Below are 20,887 nucleotides of genomic sequence, written 5' to 3'. Positions count from 1 at the left end.
CAATGAGAGCATTTAGGTAAAGCCATGTAAATGCATTAGAAAAATGCATGTTTAAAAACAAATAATACAGACAAAATACACAGGCAGTGCAATACAATCATTGTTACTGATTTAAAAAAAAATCATAACTAGTAATGATACAGATTATTAGTATATTAGTACAGTATGTTTAAGAGCCAGATAATCAATTCTTAATAGTTTTTTTTTTTTTCAACAGTGAATTCATAATCATCAGACAACAACAATAAACACAATGCCAATGTGGCATTGATATGAATATCAAATTTCATTACTTTTATATAGAGCAACATTATAGAGATATTATTATTATTATTATTATTATTATTATTATTATGTATGAATAAATCTATATTTTTGAAAAGTTATATGCACAAATAATTCTGATTTATTTATCTTTGTTTTAGGCAGTCTAGCTGTTAACATGCATTCCTAACTTGAGAATTGTATGCAAACTGTTTTAGTTCCTTTACCTGTGAAACACACATTCCTGTTTAATGGCATTGTTGGATGCCCTCCAAAAAATTATTCACATTAGATATACAACCAACAGGGACTACAAGTGGAAGGTGGGATGGTGGAGCAATGTCAACACGGGAGCAAGTTAAAGGGATAGTTCACCCAAAAATGAAAATTCTGGCATCATTTACTCATTAACCAAACAGTTAATGGACCCCATTGACTTCCATAGTATGGAGGAAAAATTGGAAGTTAGTATCAACTGCTTGGCTACCAACTTTCTTCAAAATATATTTTTTTGTGCTCAACAGTAGAAAGAAATTCATACAGGTTTGGATTTGAAACACCTTGAGGGTGGGTCAAATTTTTGGGTGTACTATCACTTTAAGCAGCCGCTTACAGCTGGTGTGATTGTCAGAATTATGCGTTTCCATTTAGCAAACCAGCCAACTCTTTTCATACTTTTTAAAGAAAAGTATTTTTCCTAAATAATTTAAAGGGTTAGTTCACCCAAAAATTAAAATTCTGCCATTAATTACTCACCTTAATGCCGTTCCAGACCCGTAAGTCCTTTGTTCATTTTCGGAGAACAAATGAAGATATTTTTGTTGAAATTCGATGGCTCAGAAAGGCCTTCATTGACACCAATGTCATTTCCTCTCTCAGGAATCATGAATCGATACACTGATTCATAATGGTTCGAAGCTTCGGGGAGCTTTGTTTTGAAATGAGCCCATCACTATATAAGTCGTTATTTCGTTTTTTGCGCACAAAAACTATTCTCGTCACTTCATAAAATGATTGTAGAGCCACTGTAGTGACATGGACTTTGTAACTTTCAGTGCCTTTTATGGGTCTTGAGAGACGAAATGACATTGGTGTCAATAAAGGCCTTTCTGAGGCATTTAATTTCAACAAAAATATCTTCATTTGTGTTCCAAAGATAAACGGGGGTCTTAGGGGTGTCGAACGGCATGAGGGTGAGTAATTCATGACAGAATTTTCATTTTTGGGTGAACTAACCCTTTAAAGATTACTTACACATGAGATCAGATTGCATCATGGGGACAAACCTAAGATGAGGAAAGGTTAAGAGAAGGAGTGCGCGCACACACATGCACGCACACACACACACGCACAAACACACACACACACACACACACACACACACCCACACACATACACGCACGCACATTTTCATGTTTTATGGGGACTTTTCATGGACACAACGATTTTTATACTGTACAATCTGTATCTCCCTACACTAAGCCTACCCATCACAGAAAACTTTTCGCATGTTTTTCCGCATTTTCAAAAAAACATCACTTAGTATGCTATATAAACTGTTTTCCTCATGGGTACTAAAAAATGTCCCCACAAGGTCAAGGATTTTGGATATTGCCACCTTTGCTGGGACAATTTTTCCCCATAACTTAGGGTTCATCAGGACACACGCACACACGCACACACGCACACACACACACACACACACACACACACACACACTATAGCATCCGCACTGATAAAAGGCCTGTTTAATATGAATCAGATCTCAACGGATACGGCAAGGACACAGAGTCTGCGTGCATTGTAATGTAGAGTAAATACTTATTTTCATGTATATAGCACACACAAACACCCAGTCAAATAACTGTGTATGGAATTTATAAAAACAACAAATGAGCCATCTGGGTCTGAAATACAAAAGTTTTGAAAAAGAAAAGTAAGAGAGTCCTGAAGAAAGATTGAAAGCACGAGGATTCAGGTGTATAGTTATGCATGCATGACATCACAGGTCCCCTCCCCCAGCCGTTGGGAGTGGGTGCCTTGGAAACGGTCGCTAAGGGAACAGACGACTAAGAAAGAGAGAGGGAGTGAGATAGAAAGAGTGAAAAAGAGCGGAAGAAATAAAAGAGAATAAGAAAGCATCCTGTCCTGCCGTGCAAAGGAAAAAAGGAGGAAACCACCAAAAGAGAGTGAGAGAAAGAGAGGATGAGACATAAAAGCAGATAGTAACACACAATATAGTATCTTATCAACATTTCAAACAACATTAAGTCATATTAAATGCAGCTCATTAGATTATGTGCTCTAGCAAGTTAAGTTAACTAAATGAGGCATTATGACATTGTGAATGTGGGATTATTACATTATTTAAGGCAGCGGTGGCATATAAGTCTAAGTCAAGGCTTGCAGAGCAGCCAGTGTGCCTGTTCACCTGTTCTACACATCCATCTTACTGTTTACTAATACAAAAGAATGAAAGAAATGAGCCGCTGGGCTTCTAATGCACTTGATATTAATCTCAGTGTCTGTAAAACTCACACACTATCTAACTAATGTAAAAGCTGATTAATAATATCTCTGAAAAAATATTTCATTTGCCAGCCATCACAGAGGAAATTATTCAGTGCTATGTCCTCTAATCATTTGGCTTTGATGTAAATTTATTCTGATGTAAAAGTTCACATTTCCATTTATATCCCATATACTCCTACAGCCACATAAACCCGGCCTAAGACAAGCATCTCCTGTTACATCATTCATGAGTCTCCTTGAATATCAAACTGCTTGAGTACTGTATATATCACCATGAAAACACATACTCTCCACCAAAGGAGAAAAATAAAGGGGTGGAGATTTGCAAGGCCATTCCTATTCAGAAAATAACCCTCTGCTTTCATTTCTACCTCAAATTATTATTCTGGGTTCAGCACAAGTTAAGCCCAGTCAACAGTATTTGTAGCATAATGTTAATACCACAAAAATAATATAGATTTGCCCCCAAAGATCAGTGGTGAGACACTTATAATGGCAGTAAATGCAGGCCAGTTTTTGGAGATTTCAAAAGCGGTGAAGGTTATAATTTATAAAAAGCAGTAAGGGGCTATTCACGCAGAAAGCTTTTTTGCAGTCCTCTGCGCTGCTTTTTTCATTGTTTCGTTTTTTAACACACTAGATGGACCTGTTTGTTAAAAATACATCTCTAGACCTTGCTTCTCTTTAGCAGCAAAAACAGGTGTTCCTGTCATTTTTAGGGCAGTTTTAATGTTTAGATTACATTTTCATGGTAACAAAGTTGGAAAATTGGATATAACTTAACACAGAAAAAGTAATGTTAACACTCATATTGTTTGTCTTGTGTCTATATACTGATTGGCCCCATTCACTGCAAGTGCCTCACTATAACCTGACTTTTTAAAGTGATGTAATCAACATTCTTATCATATCAACATTCGATCTTAACTTGCACTAAATCCCAAGTATTCTTTTAAACTGAAATGTAAAAGCAGGATTCAAACCAACACCAGATATTTGAATCGTTCTGTCTGAATCTATTCCAAACTAGAGGCTGATGCGGAATCAAGCTTTTCCAGGCTTTTTAATAGAGGGTAGGTGACTTTTTCCCTGAGTGTTTCGCATCACATGAGGCGTTAAGGTTCGTTAAAACTTACAAAAGTGGCATATGCCGCTATCAGCTGCAACACAGCTGGGTACAAAACATCCAACTAGTTCCAGGACCATCCAAATGTGAATTTACAGATGCTTATCCACGCAAACAAGAGTGTATGCGGTGGGCGCATGAGATAGAGAAAGCAGGGATCCCAAACCGACATGTTCTCATTTATACTGATAGGGCTGTTGTATCCGACTCCACAATACTATTGCAGCATTGTGGGTAAATGGTAGACTACCCCCACCTTCTACCCGCTAGGTTGAGTCTTTAACCTTGACCTCTCGTGCCTCTGCCTCCAGTAATGAAGTCAACCCCCCCGCTCCCCATTCCCCCTTTCCCCCCGTCTATCTGCCCCCAGCTCTGCTGTCCAGCGCTCCTCTCATTCATAGTAAACACTATTGATTTTTTCAGCAGAGTAAAAAAAGCCATGAATTTTAATGCTACTATCTCTCCCTCGCTCTTGCTCCCTCTCTTCCTCTGTCATCCTTTCCTTTCATGCGTTTTCCCTCCATCCCTTCATCCCATCTTCTTCTCTTCAAGATGTGAGGGAGGGCAGGAGTTGAACCAAGTGTGTGTTTGTTGGCTATAAACTTTGGGTACATGAATGTGTGTGTGTGTGTGTGTGTGTGGCGCTCTAGCTAACGCTCGTCTCTTTCACCCTCTGTGACTGAGACCGATTGATTTTGCTATAAGCAGTGTTGAGGCTATGACAGGCCAGCAGCGACAGACAGAGGAGCTCATCAACGTCCAATGAACACGGAAAAAAATCTCCTTAAAAATCCCTCCATCATGCCACACCAAGACTGGTGGAGAGAGAGAGAGGGAGAGCAAGAGATACGGAGAGAAGGGCAGATAAGCCTTTATAAAGAAACCCCATTAAACATCCCACAACAATAAAGAGAGAACAGACAAACAGGGCAGAATGCATTGGTGAGGGACACCATTTAGAAATCACATTATTGTCTGAAATGGAAGTATAAGTAAAGGGATAATGAACAGACAGACGGTTATTATTGCAAAATAAGGGCCACGACGCAGGAAGGCAATCAGTAATAAAATACGTATTTATCTAAAATAAATAAATATGTCGATATGGAAAATTAAATTGAGTTATACAACATTATATACATAATTACCTGCATAGTAGCTACAAATCCACTACAAAACCATCAGCCCAGCTACAGACAAACAATGCAATGATGTTTCAGTAATATTAATATTTAAAGGATAAGTTTGCCCTAAAATGGAAATTTGTTTTGTTTCAAAGGTTATACAACTTTCTCCTGCGTGACACAAAAGAAGATATTTTGAAGAATGTTCAAGAATGATGAAGAATCAACCCATTTTTGGTTACTTTTCAGTTCCATTTTAGATAAGAAAAAAATTGGAACGACAGTTTACAGTAAATGTTCAATATTTTGTTTTATTTGCTGTTATTTTTGATACAAGAGAAATGGAAGTAGCACCGGTTTCAGTTTTCTGGTCACAGCATTCCCATGGATGACACTGAACATGAGGAAATAACAGACCACTGAATTTAGTACTTCGTAGAACCATAAAAACCATAAAACTGTTCCTCATACAATCTGCAGTTAAACATATTTTTATGACTTTAATCATTTCTGCAATGTTGCCTAAGCTCCCTCATTGTACGTCTCCTCGGATACGTTGCACAGAACATGCAGTCATTCAGCCGTGATCCCTACGGCATTCCAGGTTTAATGTCCATCTGCATCATCAGACGCTGGACACCAATCAAGCTCATATGCATTGATGGTAATAAACTCACAGTGCAAATTGCTTTCGCGGAATATAATTATCCCATCAAAGCATCTCCGAGTAAGGCATCTCAGTATTTTGGTCCTGTTTCAAAAGTGAATGGAAACAATTTTCTCGTAAAGAAGTGATGAGAACATGCTGCATAATGGATATAAACTTAAAGTAATCTGATGCAATAGGCATTTTATGTACTCAGGTGCAGAGTACAAATTGGCAAGCCATGTATTGATCGATAAACCCGGATTGAAGGAAACCCTGTTAACAGGAGCCTGTCTGGGGAGTCGGGATCCATCCCTCCCCTCTCTCCATCTTAATTTGATTGATGATCATACTTGTCACTCAAGGCAGCATGTGGCCAATTACAAGATTTGTACGGGTAGGTGGCTGGTGGTTTCGGCTTGTGTTGTCAGTTAAAAATGCTGTGTGGTTGTAAATGGCCCTTTTTGGGGTAAAACTGTATTTGTTACCTCATTTTACTGCAGCTTGTGCTGTTTTGTGTAGATTAAAAGGATCGTTCACCGCAAAATTAACACCCTTGTGTTGTTCCTAAACTGAATGACGTTCTTTTTTTCTGTGAGACATTAAAAGAAGATATTTTTGAGGACACAGTCTCAGTGCTTTGTTTTTATTCATTTTTTGGCCATACAATGGAAATCAATGGACGGCAAAGCAATTTGGTTACCAACCAACATTCTTCAAAATGTCTTCTTTTGTGATTCACAGAACAAAGAAATGCACACAGTAAATAACCAGGGAAACAGGAACTTCAGGATTCAGGAAAAAAAACTGTTATGTACAAAACTAGAGGGCATAACAGGATAAAGGAACAGTACAAAGAAGGAAAATTCATTCTGTCACCTCTCTAACAGTTCATTTACTGTACTTTTCTCAAAAGCATCCAGGAAGGAGTATCCCAAATAATACAAGCATATATAAGAATACTTACACTGTAACACTGGGCAACTATGTAAACTAAATCAAACTGTATCTATCAGATCAAATCACTTAATATGATTATTAATAACATTAATAGATAATAGATAATGAATCTACCAATTACTGACATTTTTAATAATCAAAACATGAAACTAGACAACCTTACCACCATGAAAAGGTTAAAAAAAAACACCCTGAAACAAATCGCTAAACCCTGCATATGAACTGGAGACCTTGATCACTATAACTCTTAAACGAAATGGAGGAAGAGAAAAGATTTAGGTCTTGAGCTTGTTCATGAGGAGTGAAGGACATAATCAACGAGCAAGCTTTTATTACACATTCTCTATTATCAAAATGTGTGCTGTTACACACACACACACACACACACACACACACACACACACACACACACACACACACACACACACACACACTCACACAGCAGCTGCTGCTGAAAGGACAAATTACACTGGTTTAAGCCAATTTTTCACCTAACAGCATCAAAGGGGGAGCCAGATTTAAAAAGTATTATATTGCTGTGTCAGTCCATCCATCTAATTATCCCACACAGAAATTTCTTTGACCTCTCGTGCAGAATTTATTTCAGTACATCAGTTTGCCAGTAAAGCCACCATGTACCTGCTTTATCAAATATCAATATATTCATTCATGTCTATTCATGCTCATCTTTCACTCCAGTCTCGATCCCTCCATCCATCTACACACACAACATTTCTCTGTGTCTGAGGTGATATAACAATGTCCCTCTCAACCTCTCCAACACATGTGCACATACACACACAAATACACACGTGCAGCCAGATAATCACACTAAATTAACACAGCAGTGGAGAATCTGTGTGAGTGCTGCTGTACTGGTAGGGGGTGTATTGACCAAGTGCTTTCTCTCACAGATGTGTTGATTAAGGGCCTGTCAGAACACTTCTCCAACTTTTGCGCCATCATGTAGCCACCAACACCTCCAGAGTGTGATTTGCAGACAGGAGGAGGCAGAAAGAGAGATTGATAATTTAAAAAAAGATTTGCATTTTACTGCAAGGAAGCTAAATAAAAATGTTAAAATATTAGGTGAGGTTGGAACAGTCTAAGCGTAATGCTGCACCAGAGCGGTTTTGCTGCTGCCTGCGTCTTGTTTTCAGCCGACCACACGCAAGAATCAACACAATCACTGTGCAGTGTAAGGCCAACACTTTGCTGAAGGCGAGCCAACAGTACACATTTTCACTCTCACCAGATTAAACTCATTAGTAGTGTCCAGGACCAGATATGGATGGGTCAAATAAGAGGGACATCCAAAATGTGTACTGTTGGTGTCCCTTTTGGAAAAGGGTTGGCAAACATTGGTGTAAAGAGCCATTCACACTGTACGCATTTCTGCAGTCCACTGTTTTTATGTAAACATGGGCTAGATGCTCGACCAGTTACACATCTTTTGCAGTGACACATACATGATGCGGCATTCTAAAGACATGGCACTGAAGTTGAAAGTTGTTCAACCAATCACAGTTGCAAAATTACCACATTTTCAGGTTCAGTCGTTATATCAATGAGTAGATTTTCATGCAGAAAAAATGTAAATATGAAAAATGTGTTAATTATAAAAACTTCACATATAGCATAAATTCATTTTTTTTCTATTCTTTTAATGTACGCATAGGACGTGACAAAAGAACACAATGTTTAGGCTATATGGTTACGCCTTTTTATCTGTGTTGAGTAAGTCAGGGGTTTTCGGTCCTCCAGAAGGGGTCCCCAGAAAATTTCAGAGAATAAAAAGACAAAGCAAAAATAGATAAAGTCTATCGAACATTCTAACAGAATTGTGTGTTCACTTTTTATCTTTCTAGATTTCTCACTAAAGCAGTATCCTTAAAGGGTTAGTTCACCCAAAAATGAAAATTCTGTCATGAATTACTCACCCTTATGTCGTTAGACACCCTAAGACCCCCGTTTATCTTCAGAACACAAATGAAGATATTTTTGTTGAAATCCGATGGCTCAAAAAGGCCTTCATTGACACCAATGTCATTTCCTCTCTCAAGACCCATAAAGGCACTAAAGATGTCGTTACAAAGCCCATCTCACTACAGTGGCTCTACTATTATTTTATGAAGCACGAGAATAGTTTTTGTGTGCAAAAAAACCAGGGGTGGTAAGTACTCAAGTAAAAATACTTTGATACTTTACTTAAGTATTTTTTTCGGGGATCTGTACTTTACTTGAGTATATTTTATTTGCATCTACTTTTACTCTTACTCCACTACAATATTAAAGGCAAAGTGTACTTTTTACTCCAATACATTCCCCCATGCCCGCTCCAAGTATTAAGTATTTATTACACTTGATTTCCAAACCGGTCTGGTCGGTCATGGATGATCCAGTCGGGTATAGACTTGGAAAAGCTGACAAGTCAGGTTTGCCACACTAACTTTAGCTCAGTGTTTCCCCAACTTTTTTATTTTGCGGCACACAATTTACTATGAAAACATCGGTAACATTTTACAATACAGTTGCACTATTATTATTCATGCCTAACTAATGCTCAGATAACCATGAGTTAATGTATTACTAATGAAGAACTAAACCATTTATTAATGATTACTGCATCAGCAACTAATGAACATTCTATATGATTAATAGATTAAGTAATACATGAATTGCTATTAATTAAATATGACATCATTAATTCCCTAATAACATATTACATGAACTAATAATGTAAATTCATGTATTCAAAGCCATGCATTCCAACTCTCAGTTGTCTGTTTAATTAATCATTAATCATAACAATTGGCAAAATTATATCATAACTTTTTTGTTGAGGCACATGACTATTAACTAATTGTTACGTAATATGTCATTGTGGTTATGGCTTTTGAATTCATTTTGAATTAGTTAATAGTATCTTGCTCCTCATCTGTTTTATGCTGCTAATGTTATGGAACATGTCTATTTTAAGTTTAACCCCTATACTGCGTTAAGGTGCTTCATTGTCTCCTATTAATTGCAAATCTAACAAATTCTTATTTGCAGTATCTAATCTTAACATTTGTTCAATTAAAGCATTGCATATCAGTCCCAAAAGATTTTATCTGCTTATTGATATTTACAGTTAATTTGAATATTTACTTTTTACTTTCGGTACTTGAGTACCTTTTAAATCAGATACTTTTGTACTTTTACTCAAGTGATGTTTGAATGGAGGACTTTCTACTTTTACTGGAGTATTTTTTCATTAAGGTATATATACTTTCACTCGAGTATAACTTTTGAGTACTTTTACCACCTCTGAAAAAAACCTAAATAACCACTTATATAGTGATGGCTGATGGTCGATTTCAAAACAAAGCTTTGAACAGTTATGAATCAGTGTATCGATTCATGATTCGGATCGCATGTCAAACCGCCAAACTGCTGAAATCAGTTGAGGAAATGACATTGGTGTCAATGAAGGCCTGTCTGAGCCATCAGATTTCAACACAAATATCTTCATTTGTGTTCCGAAGATGAACGAAGGTCTTACGGGTGTAGAACGTCATGAGGGTAAGTAATTAATGACAGAATTTTTGGGGTGAACTAACCCTGTAACGCAGTATGGAGTTTGCTGTACATTTATTGTAAAAGTTGTAATTTATTGTAAAACAATATATTATATTACACTAACTATTTATCTAGTTTAAATGTTTTTTTTCTCTCATAAAAATAGATGGATTTTAGGAAGGGCTCCCTCATAATGGTTCACCATATTTGGGGGTACTTAGCATCATAGAGTTTGAAAACCCCTGGAGTAAGTTACTGTAAAAAAGTAATGAATTACTTCCTAATTACATTTTCTACACTGTAGTTTAACAACTATACTAATTACTCTCTCTAAAAAGTATTGCATTACTAAAGGCGGAATTACTAAATCTCAAACTCGACCAGTTCAACAATACATGAATAGACATGAAACTGCACTTTTAATACTTTCAAATAAATAACATAAAATTGCATAAATTATTCTTGAACTGACCACAGTTTTTTTAACAGGGAAGTTTAAAAAAAACATACATTTCATCTTTAGATGTTAAATGTTGATGCTAAATCCATTCTTATTTTGAATAGAATTATTCTAGTTTATACAGTATTAAAATGCAATTACATCAGAAGTAACTGTAGTTAAATTACAGAATAAAGTAATCTCTTAAATTACTTTTTAAAGGGAAAATTAATTAAATTACTGTAATATGTAATGCATTACACCCATCAGTACTTCTTATTAAGTACATTCGTGAGACTGCATGTAAATCCACTCATCTTAATTTTCAATTCATACGCTCTCAGAAAAAAAAAGGTACGGAAGCTGTCACTGGGGTGGTACCCTTTTTAAAAAAAATACACCTTTGTAACTTATATACCCCTAAAAGGAGCATTTTAGAAACTTTTGAAAGGGTTTTCTCCAAGTGACAGCTTTTGTATCAGAGTGACATTTAGTGATTGACTTTTAGTGATTTTGCCCGAATTATTTGCAGAAGTTTAACATTAAGAGTCAGAATGTTTGTGGAATATCAATATAGTGTAGTCTTGCACTTGTAAATCTTTATGATGGATTATCAGTTTATAGACTAGACTCTTTCTGTTTGTATGTCTACAGTATGAAGACATGTGTGTGCTTATAATAATAACTGGGAGGAAAGAACTCTAGGGAATTTCTTACAGAGTGAAAAGCAGCAGTGCTAATGAGGGAAAGGGTGTCGTCTGTGTTAATGCACTACAGAAGGTCAACCTAACAGATGCAAACACATTCTCCTCTGCCAAAACTAACAGTAACAAAAAGACCTGTGGGAGTACGGTCACTAAATGAACATCATGACGACATGGAATATCAATCAGAGCAAGAGATGGTGGAAGTGTGTGTGTGTGTGTGTGTGTGTGTGTGTGTGTGTGTGTGTGTGTGTGTGTGTGTGTGTGTGTGTGTGTGTGTGTGTGTGTGTGCGCGAGAGAGAGGGAGTGAAATGCAGTAGAACAGTCTGTATTGACATCTTCCTTATATCCATTGGTTTTCCATTATGTTACAAACAAACCCAAGCTGACATTTTGTCATTGGCAATCATCTTAACACCAGGACTCGCCCTGATCTATAAACACACTTTCTTTCACATTCGCTCACAAACACAGCGTTTAGCTACCAATAAATAAATAAATAATAGCAAAATATATGGATTCTATTTCTGTCACCTGTCATTGCATTTGACATGTTTTTGCACCAAATTATTATGACAATGAGACAATTATCTTTCACTGAATTTAAAGTAAAGGATCTTATCATCTTAGTTGATAGATATATTATTTCTTCCTGTTGATAAGCTAAGAAACCGATTTTGTTTGTTTGTTTCATATGTCAGCACAGACAGCAGAACGTTGCTTAATAGTTCACTCTTTTTCTCTCTCTGCATGTCAATATACTCTCATCCTCCAGGACCTGCCTGTTACTGTAACACACATAAACTTTAATGGAGCTGTTAATGGCAATAATTCCCAAGACCACTTACAAGAATAGGTCTTGATAATCTCTATCTCTCTCCATGCCCATGTCTATATTCACTATCTAATGGGAATATGGTGTAATAGCTGCATATATTAGTAACTGGATAATAGTTATAGGTTCTGCTCTCTCTAATGGTGATTAAGAGCCTTTGATGAGCTGTGCATATTTCTGCTGGTCGTAATGGTATTTGACAGCATGAAATGAAGGGACAGTTGCTCTCAGATTTTAGCGGGTTTAGCTGACTGGGAAGGACAAATATGCAGTTTCATCTAATGATTCATCAAAAAATATTTAAGCAAACTAACTTGTACACTTTTAATAAAATATTTTCCATATACATGTCTATGTGAAACAAGTGTTATGTATGTATATCCAAACAACAAAGTTTACAGCCTTGCTTATCATTCATAACTAATGAGCGACTGCGTCCATACAAGCTGAGTCTGGAGCTCAAGATCACCTCTCCCTCTCAAACTCGGTTTTCCATACTCTTTCCCATTTTTCACTGTCATCTGCACCTACTTTCCTTTAGTGGTCCACAGCTTTTTCTTTTTCTTCCCTCTTTTTTTATCTTCTTTTGACACTCGCTATTTTTCAGCGAAAGGGGCACGAAACTCCTCCTCCTCTCCCCTGGCCCTGTTAATCTCTGAGGGGAAGAGGCTCATTATCCTTCCCCTTAACCATCCTGAATCATTCTTCAGTCCCAAAGCCTATGAGAACCTGTAAGACTACCTGTTAGTTACGGAAAAGATGAAATCGTGAAATCGTGCAGCCAGAGAACAATGCAACCCCACTAAACAATGTAAAATGAGGTTGCAAAAAAGTCTGACAAATAATAAGGCACAACAGCTTTCATTGTACACAGTCTGAATGCATGAAAATGGACTAAAGTATATGATATTTACACATCAGCTTAATTTTAATCACGAAGAGAAATATTTTTTATTTTCATTCTAATAAATGTATACTAGAAAGTGTATCTTACATCTTTTAACTTTTTAATAACCATTCTTCTTTCATTTAAAATAGTCCTGTACTTAAAAATCTGCTATTTTTTAAAAGTAGCCATATTTTTCCAAATATCCAATGCAATCTCTCAATTAATATGAGCTTATTAGAACTGCATGAATAATTAATAAAATAACTAGCCAAATTATGTTTACAATGAAGCATAACATTTCACACTAAACAATATGTACATTTTCCTATACAACCCACATAAGAAATAATAGAAAATACATAGGTCACTGCATAAAATATCCAGAAAAGAATCATTTTCATTGTATTATCAGACTTTCACCTGCCCAATAAACAGCAGCTTGCTTATGCAGTTATGCCTCCTCAATTCAGACTACACCCATCTCCTCCTACTCCACCCCCGCCCTCCTTCTCCATCCTCGCTTCCTTCTGTTTTCATCTTTATGTGGCCACCGAACAACCGGCAAGTTCCCGCAAAGAAAATAAAAACGGACCAAGTCGTCCGTTTGCCTTTCGCCCATCTCTAATTGCAAAAGACGAGGTGCAAATCACATTATAGCCTACACGATGCATGCGAGCATCTATTCAAAACGCCAATACACGTGCAAATGTCTACATGATCATCACACTGTACATATATAACCCATTTGTGAGCCAAACATGATTTTTGAATAGTATAAATGCTCATTTCTCTGTTTTCTGTAGCTGCTCTGATTCTCTCCTCTCTCCCCTCGATCCGCCGGCCCCGGAATCGATCCTGCGGAGATCGATAAGTTGGCATGAATATTCCCAGCTCACCGCGAGTTTAGTTCGGGGGAGACGGAGGCAGAGGCAGAGGCGAGAGAAGGAGACGGACGGACACGGAGCCCTGACGAAACTAAGCCCAGCGAGACAGGAATATATTCAGGAAACACCTTTAACTAAATAAACCCGACCTGCGCTGCATTTCGAAGCGCGACAGCGCAGTGCTAGTTCAGCTGTAGACAAACTTGACCCGCGTCGTTTGGACTAAACTGAAAATGTGGAAAGGGCTGCAAGCGCGCGAGACAAACAGAAAACGGCGAACGAGGATGTTTCATTCACATATACGGGGATTTATGCCACTCAGCGGGATGATCAAGGGAGGTTTCACGGGATTCTGTATTGGAGGGAAAAAGAGGTGGTTGTTCTGGATGAAAGCCTTACCGGAGTGAGAGCGCAGAGCCAGCGGGGACTTGAGGCGCCAGGCGTGGAGATCAGAGGCAGTTCTCGGCAAGACAAACGGCACCGGCAAAGGAACAAACATGATCCGTCTTCTTGTCTGGTTCTTATCAGATGCTCTTTTTGTTGTTGGCTTTTCTTTGCAATTTTAGCAGTTGTGGCAAGATAGGCTTTTCTCACTTAAATCATTGGGTTCCGTCTGCGATCCAGGCGTTTCTAACATAAAACTGTTTATTCATAATATAGCATTTATACTTTCCTTTTCGCTTGTAGTTTACTTTTAATCTGCATGCATAGATACGCAGCCGCGCGGAGCCCGACTGTATTTTCCCAGCGCGCGCACACAGGCGGATAGACGGATTGAAAGAAGACAAACGTGGGTTATTTCACTATTACTTCACGTTTGTCTATTCGTTTTTGGTATTAAGCTGCAGTATTTGGTATAGCTGTTCGATCTGCTTGCCGAACATATATGTATCTGTCACTCAAAGGCATATGTTTGCGAACGTTTATAACTGCATATCTCGACTCTCCCGTTGTGAACTGTGGTGTTTCTGTCCTTGTCGACACTGACCACTGTATGTTCAGCTGGCCTGCTGCTTCGCCCCTTGGCTGCAGTCGCTTTAACTTTGGTTATCTGCTTATAAAATAAACTGACCTTTCTGCACTTGTTCTAATAAAGAAAATAGAATGCACACCCTGACTGTATCACGTAGGCTATAAAACACAGCGGATATTGTTATTACTTGGACATGTGGTGCATTTTTGGTGAATGTATTTGGTCTAGCTCTTCTATAGCTCTCTTCCTTGTTTTAGCAGCTACAGGCTACACAAAGTCACTAAACGTGGTTAAATCGTCTTCTTATTTTCTTCGTTTAAATTAAAAATCTATAGAAAAATAAGGCAACTCAACGTGTTCTCCGGATTCGCCCCTCCTCCCACGCACCTTGTCACACGCCAGTAATTAAAACGCAATCAATCGATACATGACTAAATAAGGCAAACAAATAAATAAAGCACGAAAACATCAGGGGAAAAGAGCTCGATATGTCGCTGGTTTTTTAAGAACACTTGCCTATATTTCCGTCCATCCGCCTGCGTGTTTTGGTCTGTCTGCCTGTTCCCGATATTTGGGAACCCCAATAGCTTATTCGAGCACGCTCTCCTCCCATACGCTCGCGCGCTCTGATTCCACGCTGCCCGCAACATTGAAGCGCGAGCGGAGCCGTTACAACTCTCACATCACCACCACCCCACCCCCACCTCTCTCTCTCTCTCTCTCTCTCTCTCTCTCTCTCTCTCCGTACCCCTGTGCTCGCCTCGCTGAAAGGTAAAATCACACATACTGATACGAACTGCAAACATCTCTCTTCAATAATACTAATTCAACACTGCACACCTTTTTACAGCTAATACAAAAAGAAAGGCACTCCATCAGTGACCACGTTTACATGCACACCATTTCCACATTAATTTCCATGCTTTTTATTATTTTGAATAAAAGAACAGTTGTCTTGTCATCTCTTTTGGAAATACTAGGCCTATTCATGCTAAGTTATTTTGGACAAAAAAAGTTTTTTTTCTGTTATAACATTGTTATAATCACTTTCACGTTGCACATTCGTTGCTCTGCAAAACATAAATTGAGATATTTCATAAAAAAGTTGGGGTTCAAACCATGTTGAATTAACTTTCATTCTATGGACAAAATACCCCAAACCCTTATTTTGTGCTCCGCAGTATATCAGAATGAGTAAATTATGACATTTTATTTTTTAGGCATATTTATTATGACAGCAACTCATTGATTGTCATTCATTCATAATTCATTCAAACAAGAGCACAATAAATGATGACAAAATATAGGTCATATATTTTTTAAATGGCTGTATAATGATAGTACTATAAAAATGTGTTTGTTCAATGTATTGATTTTCGGGTTGGACATCTCAATGGCAAAAAAGTGCCCCAATCAACCTGTCCTGAACATGCAGGCCTACATTTCTAAATGAAAGTTCAGTTATGGCATAGATATCCCCACAAAAAAAAGGTGTTCACACTCCGATTAGCAAAGCCATATGGGAACTGTTCTTTTCAGATTTCCAATCAACTGTAGCCTAATATTGGCTTATTACTATATAACTGGAAATCCACCAAATTCTGATTATTATCAGAACATGCAGATATACAGTATTTGTTTTTGGACGCACATGAGATTCCCTTAATTTCCTTTAAAGTCCAACAGACAGTTATTTACATTTTCCGTCTATACATAGTGTTTACCTAACAACAGCAGAAACAAAACTGGCTGATCTGAGGAGAGCAGTGGTTTCTCAACTCTGTTCCTGCACACCACAGCAGCACACATCCCTGATTATACTCATCAGTCCACCATTATAAGTCCTGAAATAGGTGTGTCAGATGAGGGAGACATCCAAAATTTGTACAGTTGGAGAGGCCTCCAGGACCAGGGTTGGGAAACACTGTGCTTGAAAATCTCGGCATGCCAGCAAACCTCCCGAGGGCCTTAATCAGCGAGCGGCGCTGCTTCTCTCTCCTACCGCCAATTCATCACGCCCTGTCAATTACAACCCGTGCTGTGGCGCACTTACACACAAGATTATTGTCAATATAGATTTTTAAATAGAAAAATCTATACGCTAAACACTCCAATCGATAGGAGTAAATCGATTCCACTAGGCAGCAAAACTCTCAGCGAGCTCACGCTCAGAAGTCTTGGCAATGACCAAGATGCAATCCAAAACACAAATCATGCATTTTGAAATATATACATTTTTGCAGCCACAATTAATGATGTATACATTGTGTTTTACATTACTAATAAAAGCGATACATTTATTCCTCTATGAAGACCACGTTGTGTTCATTTTTTGGGGGGGTCTCTACGTCTGCAACAAATCGCTTTCCATCCTTATTTTGTTCAACAGACGGATGTGTTTCATTGTCCCTGTCCATCTCTCGCATCTCGCTATTGATAGATGACATCCGCAGGTCAAGTGAAAGAGATGAAAAGGAGTGACCGGTTGTCCCTCGCATACCCCCTTGACGCGCCGAGGTAACGGGGCGCTCGGGCCCCTCCCTCCAGTACTCCTTTCAGACAAAAGCAATTATTTCTTGTAGAATATAGTGTGGTTGTGCGCATCTAAGTGAAGGAGAGAGGGACTGGAGGGAAAGAGAGAGTGCGAAATTGAGGGAGAGGAAAATAAGATGGTGTTGGAAGGATAGGGAGCTAACATCCCCTTCCTAGCTGTGCTCTACTCTTCCAACATACCTAGCCATTGGCTTCCTGGAGTAAGAGGAAAGGAAAGCTGTTTCTCACTCACATACGCTCTTAAATATGTTGGCATACAAGAGTGAAATAACACAAAACACCGCAAACTGTGAATGTGACATGCTTGCGAAATGTCCATACTATTTTCTCGGTGCACCCAAAAATTCTTTCTTTTCCATATAATGAAAGTCAATGGGGTCCAAAACATTGTCAAGTAAAAAGCATTGATACATTTTTTGAAATATCTTTAGTGTTCCAAAGGACAAAAAGTAAAACAGGTTTGAAATTGCATGATGAATACTTCTGGGGGTGAACTATTCCGTTAATACACTCTCAAAAGGTTATTTTTGGCATCTGGTTCTATGAAAAACTTTTCAAATCAAATCTTCCCATTGCACAAATGGTTCAGTAGCACTTTATTTTTAGCTGTCTTTGTTACACTGTAATTATGCATTTAAGAACTGAGTAATATTAAGTAACTATGTATATACTATAATGTAGGTTTGGGGTTTGGTTTGGTTAAGGATTTGTTGCATGTAATTATGCACAATAGTAATTACTATAGTAACTACATTTAACAATTACACTGTAAAATGAAGTGTTATCAAAGGTTCTTATTAAAATGTCCTTCAAATGTTTACTAAAAAGTTCCTAAAAAATGGTTCTATGGCGCTGCTGGGAGAACATTGAAACCTTTTTTAAGAGTATATAACAGACATACAACTTACTATTACTTCATGCTATCCAGTTATCATAACCCTACCCATACTATATCCAGAACAAATATTGAGTTTATCAGAAACCCAATGAAGAAAAACTATTCATTCATTGAGTTTTCCACAAAGTGCTGTGAAAATTGACAAAATGGTTGTCAGTCATTTTGCTTATTGCTTCAACTGGAATGAATTATTTAGATGAGATCACAAGAATCCTTAAAACACAGTTGGCTGATAGCAATTGTCTGCCTACCAAAGAGAGGCGACAGCTTTAGCACAGAGGTCTTCAAATGACTCCATGCGAGCGTGGAATGAAACGCATGCATGATTAATGCTGCCGTGTTTGTTATTGATGATTAAACTGTCACGTCTTGACAACTGCAGAAATATTCCATGCTTATGTGCACAGGAAATAATAAATTCTCTTAGGCTATAACACACATTATCCAGACAGAGACATATAGCAGAGTGGAAAGTATGATTAATATAATGGAGGAAAAGAGCAGGCTATAGGAGAATGTATGTATGAATGGAGAAGCCAAGAATAAGCAGTTTTATTTGTGTGCTTGTGGGTTTGTGATGGCTGCGGCTAAACAATGATGCCACGTTGACAGATGAGCAAGTCAGATTAGATTCGCTTTCATCTACAATATGGAAGTCTGATCAATAATATCTCACCACTGCATCATCTCGCTCTCTCTCGTCATGCACATTCAAAGAGCTCGAAAAGAGTTGACGTCTTAACAATTCTCCGCGACACCTATTGCCGAAAATATATAGAGCGTTTGCACCGATTTTAGTGTTTGTCTAAGTGAACATACACATTTAAGCCTTGTACATCCACACATACACACACACTTTTATTTTAGAGCAGAAAGGCAGATCCATCTAAAGCCTCTGTTTCTTCCTCACTCGTTGGCTCTTTTATTAGTTTTTATGAACTCCCTCTCCCCTTTTCTCCTTCTCTGTCTCTGTCAGTACTCTCAATAATCAATGCTGATATATTGCCAATATCCCAGCTGGTCCCCGGTGCCATCCCTCACTGTTCTTCCTTTATTGTGGGAGATTGGTCCAAAAATAATGATATTTATTAGATATATTTATTATCCTCAGCAGTGCTGCAGTGCTCATGTGTGAACGTGTAACTGCAATATACTCCTTCGACAACCTGCGATTCTTGGTGTGGTAACTTGGAACACAAGAACAGATACAGAGCATTTGGCAACAGCCGCTTGAAGAAAATGTAGGTACATTGATCAGGACCGAGGTACTAAATTTGATTTCCTCATTTCTTTTTTACTTTTGACTGCATCACTTTTATGTTTTTCAGCGGATATATAATTTAGGGGTGCTTTATCTCCTGTGGCGTAGAGAGATTTACTGAGGAGAGCTACAGCCTCATGGCTAAGTCCTGAGGCAGCCCCCCGCGAACCCCCCCAGACCCAAGGCCTCCAGACGTTAATCTACACCTCCCTTCCTCATCACTTCTCCTATCGATTTCCTCTTTCTCTCTTCCTCCCTCTCTCTCCCTCGCTCTCTTTCTCTCTCTAGGACACAGCAGGTGCTGCTAACTCATTGGTCAGCAGAAGCAAATGGGAATCTGGCCACATTGGAGAACCAGCCATGGAACAAACAGAAAAGAATAGAAATAAATACATAAGTGAACAATTGCATGAAAAAGTAAAAGCCATGACAAAGAAGAGTAGAAAATCTTTTTTTTTTTTTTTTTTTTAAACATATAAAGTGTAATGATGTATTTATGTTGGTTTTAAATGGTTTTGAAAAAGATTTACACAATTTTCAAGAAAGGTTTCAAGATAATTATGAATTTAAAAAGCTGTGCTGCGGTAAAAGTAATAAAAAAGGGTTTTAAGTATATTTTCAAGGTAAACAGTATTTCTGAACTATTAAGTTAATATTTAATTAATTTTATAGTCGCACCACATTGTATTTTATAACTTATTTAAAATTAAAGATTTTATTTAAGATATTTCAGCATGTTTGTCACAATATGTGAGTTTGATTTGAAGGATAGATGTTTGTTATTAATTCTAATAAATTAATATTTTTCTTTTTCAAAGAAACTGGCCTATAATTAAAGAAATATATGAATACAAATAATATTTATTAGTATAAAATTTATAAAATAACATTTAAAATAAGCAAAATAAATAAAGGTTTTCTTTTTTTAAGAATTTAATTCTATTGAGGTGTTTTCAGAATCCGACAAAAAGAATGGCTTTATTAAAGGGACAGTTCACCCCAAAATGCAAATTCTGTCATCATTCCACGCCCTTGTGACATAAAGTTGATAAAGAGATCTAACGCAGTTTAGTTTGAATTTTCTGAAGAGACACGATCGCTTCATATGATGAACAGATTGAATGTAGGCTTTTATTCACATAATAATTTAAGAATAATTGATTTTAAGGATGATATGGGGAATTCAAACAGACCATAGAAACTAAGGGCACTTGAATTTGATGCAGAAATCAGCGTAC

General features: G+C 37.6%; 1 protein-coding gene across 6 annotated transcripts in view; it reads right to left on the bottom strand.

Annotated features, from left to right (window-relative positions):
- pou2f2b (POU class 2 homeobox 2b) overlaps window positions 1-15,759 on the bottom strand; it is a 40,554-nt gene extending 24,795 nt beyond the window's left edge. For all 6 annotated transcript variants that reach the window (XM_067448872.1, XM_067448873.1, XM_067448875.1 and 3 more), the window contains exon 1: window positions 14,364-15,759. In XM_067448872.1, coding sequence (XP_067304973.1) covers window positions 14,364-14,463 — 100 coding nt within the window. In that variant the 5' untranslated portion in view covers window positions 14,464-15,759. The remainder of the gene's footprint in view (window positions 1-14,363) is intronic.
- Window positions 15,760-20,887: the final 5,128 nt, after the last annotated feature.

The sequence above is a fragment of the Pseudorasbora parva genome, chromosome 7 (assembly GCF_024679245.1).
Source record: "Pseudorasbora parva isolate DD20220531a chromosome 7, ASM2467924v1, whole genome shotgun sequence".
Lineage (NCBI taxonomy): Eukaryota > Metazoa > Chordata > Actinopteri > Cypriniformes > Gobionidae > Pseudorasbora > Pseudorasbora parva.
Note: the sequence above shows the minus strand (reverse complement) of the source record. Positions and strands in the feature narration are given on the sequence as shown.